The sequence below is a fragment of the Setaria italica genome, chromosome I (genome assembly GCF_000263155.2).
Source record: "Setaria italica strain Yugu1 chromosome I, Setaria_italica_v2.0, whole genome shotgun sequence".
Taxonomy (NCBI): Eukaryota; Viridiplantae; Streptophyta; class Magnoliopsida; order Poales; family Poaceae; genus Setaria; species Setaria italica.
The window spans coordinates 27,273,189-27,282,250 of record NC_028450.1 but is presented as its reverse complement, the minus strand read 5'-3'; the positions used below and the strand labels follow the sequence as shown (position 1 = coordinate 27,282,250).

Below are 9,062 nucleotides of genomic sequence, written 5' to 3'. Positions count from 1 at the left end.
TGTGTCAAGACCTGTAGATCTGTTCCTCTCCTCCTTTCCAGCCCATTGTCCCCAAGGGCCACGAAAATCCCCCTCTCCTCTACTATGTCGATTCATATTTCTACCATCACGATTCATATCTCTACCATCTCTTTCATCACGAGATTGTTGAAATCGTCTATCCATCTTCCTAGTCTGCTTCTAGAAAGGATCTTGAGTCTAAGGATGACGGAGTTACCTTTCGAAGTCGCTTCGCTTGTTCTCCGAATCTCTTCACCTCACTAGCTCTCACCGGGAAGGTGGCAGTAGCGTGGGCCCAAACCCTAGCTGCTTCCACCCATAGCCATCGCACTGAGGTATTGGTGGAAGGAGATGGCAGCGTGTAGGAGTGGGAGAAAAGATCAACAATCTACGAGCCAAATTGGGCCTCTCTGGGCCGAGTTGCTTCCTGCTGGGCCAGCCTACCAAAGGTATTGTGTCGCCTCTCGTCTCCTACCTCGCGCTCTACTGGTCTCGTCGCCGGTGTACGGATTGCTTCCAGGATCTGACATGATCTCGCCTAATCTCATCACCTTCTTTCATCTCAATCTCTCTTCTCTTTTCCACCTGTTTGCTCTCCCAAGTCAACTAAATCGATGTATCTGCTAAACTCACCATGTTCGAATTCACCTTCATCACCGGAGGGATGTTCAAATGTTTCATCCTTCTCTCCATCGTCCTCACATCCGGTGAGGAGATTTTTGGCAGACCAATCGAGAAAGCCATCGATCAATTTCCCAAAACAACCGCCTGACAACATCTCTTCTCATACATCCTCGACTCATTGATTTGGGGAAATTTAGACCCATAACTCCACTCGCAAATTGGATCATCATTTAGAGCGTTCGAGCAATGGTGAGATGACGATGTGCATACCTGAGATCCATGATCGGGTAGCTTCCGCCCACCAGGGGCAATGGTGAGGCGGCTGTGGTGGAACCGTCCCAAATTAACCTGACTAAAATGCACTTACGTTGGCTGACACGCGATTGTGCACTTTAAGCAAGTCAACTTGGTCGTCCGTCGGATTTCATCCGATAAACCACTTACTTAGGATCGAGAAGTAAAACAAGCGGAAGCTACACGACGATACATAATACCATGGGGAAGCCAACCATGATATCCATTTCAACGATCCACGCTATCTGAGGCTGGTTTCCACTCGACCGACCAACCCGGAGGGAGTTGGGTCGGCCAAGTCAAACTGGCAACCATTTCCTCGAACTCAGCAGTACCTGAAAACATTGTCACAAGCAAGGCTGAGCAACTAGTACTCAGCAACACTGACCCGACAGGTGATAACTACTTCACCGACTCCTAGACATACAAGGCTTTTTGGCTGTGGGTTTGTTATTGCCAAAAGCGCCTAAAGTTGGTCCTTATCTTCATATTTTAGCTTAAATTCTAAGTTCATTAACTAGTCTAGATTAGCAACTTATACTAAGCAAGCATAGTTTCGAAAGAATTAAAGGACAAGCATCAAGATTAATATCATTATCATGTTCCATCTTTACTCAGTGCGGAATAGCGATCAAGCAGTCCCAAACTGTGAGAGGCAGATGAATCGATTCGAGTTTATTAACCATGCATGACAAACCTAATCCCACGACATCCGTGCACCACGAAGGGTCACTTCACATGTCAGCCGTCCCCATCGATCCCTAGGCACGTGTTAGGGCCAAACTTCGCTTGGCATGCAATGCTCCACAGTCCCGGCCTCTTGTCGTACTATGACTGCACTTGCACCCACATGATGCACCATGGGAACCTCGTTCCAGGGACAGCAGGAGTATAAGTCATGCCCCAGTTCAATCAGGTACTAGGCTTCCCTATCCCATACTAGGTATGAGATTAGTATTTTCAAACACTTGATCACGAACGCCGACATGTTTCGACCTTAGCAAGTTCATTACTAGACAGACGGGACAAACCACCACATTGCAACCATTCCCAGTCCCGTCCGTCATCCTTGTAGTTGTAGTATGAGTAAACAAACAACTCCTATAACTCGCGAGTGACAGGCAATCACTCGACTTTTACCGAGACCTATTTATCACAGCAACTACTCAACCTTAGCAACTAGTGTTCAGATCAAAGGTACTAAGTTCATGAATCTACGGTTTCAATCAACTCCTACAAATGTAAATGCATAATCATAAGCATCAACATATTGCATAAATTTAAACAGGAAAGCATGCACCGGGGCTTCACAACTTAGACTTCACAAGGAAGGTGGGGGTCGCTTTTAGGATTGTTCGGGGTTCATTTGGAAAGTTATTTATTTCTGAATGTTTTTATGTACCTCTTCCAAAAATTACCAATTAAGTTTATTAGGACTTAACATTTCCTTATTTATTTAAACCGATTCCTCATCCAAAATTTGTTTCCACAATCAAACATTAACGTATGACACTGAGAAATTAGCAGTACCTCACTCATGTCATCAATGAGTTACCGTAAAAATTTGGGATCCATTGGATTAGTAAAAAAGAATTAAATTATTTTATTAACCAAAGGTAGCGTATACTTAACTATTTTTATCTCAAAATCTACAGTGATTCTGAGGGTGAAACTTTAACAGTGGATTAAAAGCGTGTTACAGAGACTTTGGTGAATTTTTCATTATTTTTGGTGAAGGACATCTATTTTCCATATTTTACTCCTATTTATCTTGCTCTAAAAAGGAAGGTGGGTTTCATCAAGCTTCAGTCAAGGTTTCATATTTTCCATGTGAACTACACTTCAAAACTAAGCTACTACAAGTAATTTCATATTTTTCTCAGCTCTGGATTAAAACTTATGCAAAAAGAAAGATTTAACCTTAGATTTAAAAGGTAAGGTTACAACAATGATTGAAAGTTCTACTCCAGGGTCTTAACTATTTTTTTCAAGCTTCCATACTCAGAAAAATACACCACATAATTGGATTTAACTTTTTAGCATTTTTCCTTGATTTGTTATGATTTAAAAGGCCTAAGCAAGAAATAAAACTATAGGATATTATTTCCAAAAGTAAAATGGGCAAGATTATTTTTATATGAAACTAGACAGTTCACTGAGCCCAAACAAAATTTATTTGTTGTATTTACGGTGTATTTATGGTGTATTTACAAACTTTAATCTATTTTCTGCCGATTTAAAACAATTAACCGACCTAGATTTACAATCAGGCCCTCCGAAACTTTCTGAAATCACAACCATACCCTCACGATTCACAAACAGGTCCTCTTGCAACTTTTTCTCGGGGAACTTATGGTAGGGCCCTCGGTTTTCTTTATATTTACGCAAACATCCTAACAAAAGTTCACCGAGGCCCTTGGGGTTTATCCCTTCACATAAATGCCCTCATTTTTTCACATCTACCCCCAATCGGCTTTTTCAATCGCGGATATGCCCCTAGGCGGCGCACGGCGGCGGACCGGTGCCGATTTCGGTGGCTCGTCGGTGGTGGCCGGGTGACGAGTGGCCGAGGAGAGTCGCGGGCTCACCTGGGCTCGATTTGACGAGGTTGGGGCGTCGGGGAGGCTTGGCTAGGGCGGAACGGGCGAAGGACGGTGTGCGGCGGCGGGCTCGGGCGCGGCGTTGGCATTCCGGAGGCGTTCCGGCGGGGCTGGGGCTGGGCGGAGGCAACGGGCAGGCGCAGCAGCTTCGCGAGGTGGCGGCGAAGCGGCTGGGGACGTCGGCGAGGTGTGCGGCGGTGCGGAAGGGGGAGCTCCATGGGAGGTCCGAGCGGCGACGCTTGGACGCGGAGCAGGGGAGCTTGGCGGGTGGCAATGGCGTGGGCGAGGAGGCACTTTTGGTGATGCAGTCAGTCCTTTTATGGAGCTGGGGCGATGCAGAGGAGTGAGGCAGAGCTGGGGAGCTACGGAGTGGGGTCGGAGAGGGGCTGGGGAGGGGGTCCGTGGCACCTAAAGACTAGGCTGCAGGCGCCATTGGCGACGGAAGCAAGAGCTCCGGGTGCTATCTTGCGGCTATTGGCCCAGGGCGATTCGCAGCGTGCTAGAGCGGCTTTGCCACGGCGTTGGGTTGGCGAGGCTGACCGCTGAGACGAAGCTGTCGGGCAGCGCGTTGGCGGGCGGAGCTCGGCCAGTCCTTGGCCATGGTGTGGCGGAGCGGTGCGGCAGGGAGCGGCGCGGCATTGGCGAAAAGGGATAGCAGCGTCAGGGAGATAAGCGCGCTGGGGGATAGGGCAGTCGCGGCTCGACCTGTCTAGTCGCGGCCGTGGATAGGCGAGCGGCGGGCTGCCGGTGAAGGTGCGCCACGGGGCGGCCGGCGTGCGGGGCATCGCGTCGCAGCGTGCCCCGGACGTGGTGCACGCGAGGCAGGTGAACGGCCGGTTAACAGGGCTGGGTTTGAGCACGTTTAACTTCGCATTTTTGAACTGCACTTCAAATTTTACCTTTATAAAACTTGTAGTACTATTGCCCAAGTTCAAATCTTACAAAAGGTCTTTACTCAAAATCGATGTGAATTTGAATATACGAAGCTCCAAAAACTGGCAGAACGCTGGTCATTCAGACTTACGGAATTTCAGCCGAGCTGCTAGTGTTGACCAAACTTGTGGTGTTTGACCCCATTTTTGAAAACCTTTTGTGCAGATTTTGGCTTAGCTCCAATAATCAAAGTTGTTAATGGCGTGTAGCTTTAAAGTCTTCTATAGGGTTCAGCTTGAGTTTATATTGGAAATTTTGAAATAAAGAGCTCCAAAGTCGGGACTTTATCTGTTTTTCAAATTTCAGCACAGGTTTGCATTTCGAGTTTTTGACCCTTTTCTGATCGGTTTCCTACAACTCTTAGTTGGACAGAGTTTTAAGTTATTAAGCAAAATTTTGAGTTATGGCTTGAACACGTGTTTAGCTTGTGTGGGGTAAGAGGGTCAATTTACTTGGAGACAATGCTGTTCATTGGTGCCATTATGCTCCAATGACTTCACTTAAGATTAATTAAGGTAAATTTTGACCAGTTTGTTACAGCGACGCTGGTGAGGTGACGCAGGGGGATTTGTCTCCCTCCACGCAGCCAATCGTCTGGTCTCATCCTCCGTCGTCCCCGCCTCGCCGCAGCCCTGCGGCTCCTCACCTCGAGGGCGCTCCTCGGCAGGGGATCGGAGCCTCGATGATCGGGGGTCCATCTCTCCTAGTTTTCGCCGGCCTTAGTGGGTCAACGCCAGTGATCGCCGGAGTTTCTCTCTCTATCGCTCTCTGTTTCTCTCTCTATCCGGCCTTCGCGCTTCCTTCCTCCGTGTTTCCTGAATTATTTGGCAGTGTAAGATGGAGCTACCTCTATGTCCTCCAGTGACCAACAAAATGCTGACATCTTCAGTGGTCAACTAACCGTACGTGCAGAAATTTAAGGAGCTACCTAATTAAACGCATGGAGTTAGTTCTTGCATAAAGGTCGTGCTACGTATCTAAAAACAGTTGGCACAGTTATGAACAGTGCTGGATCGGCATAGAAGCAACAAGGCTCATCAATGCAAGACAATTAAGTAATAATGATATATGCAGAGGACATGCATGCACTCCATCCGTTTCAAATTGTAGATCGTTTTAGCATTTTTCGGTTCATAGACATTATAATGCATTTAGATATAGACTATATCTAGATGCATAGTAAAAATTATACACTTAAAAATACCAAAACAATCTACAATTTAAGACGGAGCTACATGCATCATATATGAAGTGGCTACAGTAAAAAATTGTTCAAAGTACATGTGGCCTCAAATCTGAGCTGCTAGAGATGCGCTGCCAATCATAAAAGGGATCGTCCACTAACAACCTGAAGAACTCAGAACGCACGGAACTGAAGAAATGCTCGATCGGCATTGAATCATATGGGAGTTGAACTATCAAGCGCAGATAAAGTTCCTTCCGTTACCTGTGATCAACCGTCATTTGATTTTTTTTTCCTCCGAGGTTTGTTGATATCAATTGTCAACCAGAATATCATGTAGCAGTAAAAAGGAAAAAAAGAGAGAAACCGTAGTGAGCTAGTGAATTTAGATGAGGTCTTTAAACTTTTGTGAACACTGAGACCTGTGGCAAAAATTATCCAATTGTGTCAGCAAACAGGACCATCATCAAGCAAACAGTCACAGCAGCCTATTACATCAACAGTAACAACAGTCAGAGCTACATAACAGTTTGTGTCACACGCGCACACTAATGTTGCTGAACACATGCACTAGGGGCCATGAAACGATTGCAAACCAGGCAGTCTAGCTCCTTTTTTTTTCCTTTTTTTTGGGAGAGGAAGGTAACAGGAGTAGAGTTTGAAGGATGAATAAACGGGCCAAGCACTACGGATTACATGACAGTACGTTAGCCCGGCCCATGTAGAGAGCCCACAGAGCCCACGCAGCAGGCTACAACTCAACGACCCACCAGTTCTCTGACCTTTCCATTCCCTTTTCCTCCTCGCGCACGCGCTCGTCCCCCGAGGCCTAGACCTGCAGCGCCGGCGACCGCAGGTAGCGAGGAACACGACGACAGCGATGGCGCTCAACCACGGAATACGGGCCAGCCTCCGCTTCCTCGTCTCCACTGCTGAGGCCGCCTCCGCCCCGGGTAAGACCCTCCCCGCCCACCCTTACGGCCTGACCCTCCCCGCCCACCCGCGATCCTCTGCCATGCGATCCGATTTGCCTCGTTTCCCACTTAGATCTGACGCATTCGTCCCTGGGAGGCTGGGAATGGTATGGTATTTGCGAAGACTCCATTTACCGTGGCTCGAAATATGATTATCTGCGAAGCGCGGATCCCTAAAACTTACTGTATCAGAAGTTGAACCAATGCACATTGTAGGTAGCCTGCATTTTGATCCGAACAGTATTGGAAGCGCTGAAAAAAAAAAGGATTGCGTCAATTAAGAATTTATAAACTCCTGTCGTTTCTGCACGTTCGATTCCGGTATATGGGTTTATATTGCAATTCGTTTTAGTTCAGAGTAAAACTGCTTGAGCTTCCTTAAAAAAAACTGCTCAAGCTCTGCTGTTTTCTTGTTGCATTGGAGGGTGCCTGCATTGTGTCTTTGCCTGTTAACAATCAATAATGGTGCCAAATGCTATTGCCTAAATTAATGTTTTGTCTTTGATTGGTTCCAAGATCTACAGCCTGTATTATATAATTATGCTCGATCCTTAGACTTTGGAGGAAAATATCATTATTTGCGACGCGTGGGTCCTAATACTCCCTATATCAGAAGTTGAACCAATGCCTATTGTATTTAGCCTACATTTTGATCCGACCAGTAGGAAGCTGCATGCAAAAATGAGGATTGCGTCAACTTATACCATTATACGGACTTAATAAACTCATTTTGTTTCTGCCATGTAGGAAAACGTTTGATTCCACTATATCAGTGTAGATTGCAATTTGTTTCAGTTCAGAATCAAGCTGCCTCAGCTCTGCTGTTTTCTAGTTGCATTGTTTCATTGGAGGGTGCCGGTATTGTGTCCTTGCTTGTTAACAATGGTGGCAAATGCTACTACTAAAATGATTGTTTTGTCTTTGATTGGTTCCGAGATCTACCGCTTGTATGTTTATGCTTGTTCTCATTTTGTTATTCTCTTGGCCGTGTACTGTTGTAGGTTGGATTGGGATCTTTTGCCAATGATGGTTAGATTGTATTGTCATTTGGCTTATTTGTCAGCAATACTTGTATGGATTAGTAATCAGCTGATTTTGTGGGCCTGTACAACTCACAGGCTCTATCAGGTCATGCTGTTGATTTGTCATCCATTGGTGTTTTAGTTCTATGTGATCAAATTCGAAAATCCAGAGAAAATATAGAACTACTTGCATATTAATGGCTTGTAGTGGTGATAGCTGCAGTTATTTATATGGATGTAGATGTTGGTCCTGAACTCCTGATCATGCGGAAAAGCATACATTAAATTTGTAAAGATATTCTTCAAATGAAACTGGCATTTTTGCATCACTCTATGTGTACTATTCATCATCAGTATTCTTGTTTATCTGTCAAAAATGCCAACTTGCCACATTATTGCTAATCTATGTTCTTCATCTGGCTTTTAATGGCTAGCAGCATCGATCATATTACCTCTGCAATTTTTTCATGTCCATCAATCCCTATACAACCTGCATCACTAGTTCACTACGTTAAACATATTGCATCATTACATTTATTACCTCAAAAAGGTGAATTGGATACCTTTGTTTCTGTACAACATTATTAGAGTTGGTAAAGCTCCCTGTAGCATGAAGATGTTGGCTGTACCCTTTGGATATGGATTTTTTTTGTATGTTCATTTTAATGATTATACTCTTGGAGTTTCCATATTATCAATCTGTCATGCAGTGTAGTTTTCCCATGTCATATAAGCACTTTGTTAACTTCTCTGACTCACTGTCGTGTCTCTCAGCTTCTCGTGGATTTCATTCCACTGGAGTAAGGCAGATGGGAGCACACGCGCATGAAGAGCCATACTACGTCCACGCCAAGCACATGTACAACCTGCACAGGATGAAGCACCAGCAGCTTAAGGTGTCCCTCGCCGTGCTGGCTGCTGTGGGCACTGGTGTTGGAGTCCCTGTGTATGCAGTTGTTTTCCAGCAGAAGAAGACTGCCTCTGCGTAGTTTGAAGTCCAAAGACAGCTTAAAATACCTGTCCATGAGATTTCTTTTCCCATTTTCCCATAGCATTTTGAGAAGTTCAGTCTGGAGCTTCAGTTTTACTTGGCCATTTCTCTATTCTCTTCACAGGTTTACTCTTTACTTATTGATGAGTTTTGACGTAGGGACAACGATATCTGTTAATAATACAGTGGCCCGAACTTTTGCCAACATGTGGAAATGACAGAAACCATATTGTAATACATTCTAATATTTCTTCCTCAGTTTCCCTTAATCTTAAATGAATCGAATGTTATGCCTGCTCGTGTGGTCTCATTTGCTCTCTGAATTGTGCCATGGACCCATTGAATTGATTACTCACAGCTGCCGCTGTTGGCTGAGTTGATGCTCAATGGATGAGCTGCCTTGTGATTTATGAGCTCTGAAATCTCAATTGTTGCTTAGGC

The 9,062-nt window shown here is 45.2% G+C and overlaps 1 protein-coding gene across 1 annotated transcript; it reads left to right on the top strand.

The window, feature by feature from the left end:
• Positions 1–6,430: 6,430 nt before the first annotated feature.
• Positions 6,431–8,917, top strand: LOC101773419. Its single transcript, XM_004954928.3, has 2 exons — positions 6,431–6,587; positions 8,405–8,917. The coding sequence occupies exons 1-2, from the start codon at positions 6,515–6,517 to the stop codon at positions 8,617–8,619; spliced, it is 288 nt and encodes a 95-aa protein (XP_004954985.2). The 5' UTR covers positions 6,431–6,514; the 3' UTR covers positions 8,620–8,917.
• Positions 8,918–9,062: the final 145 nt, after the last annotated feature.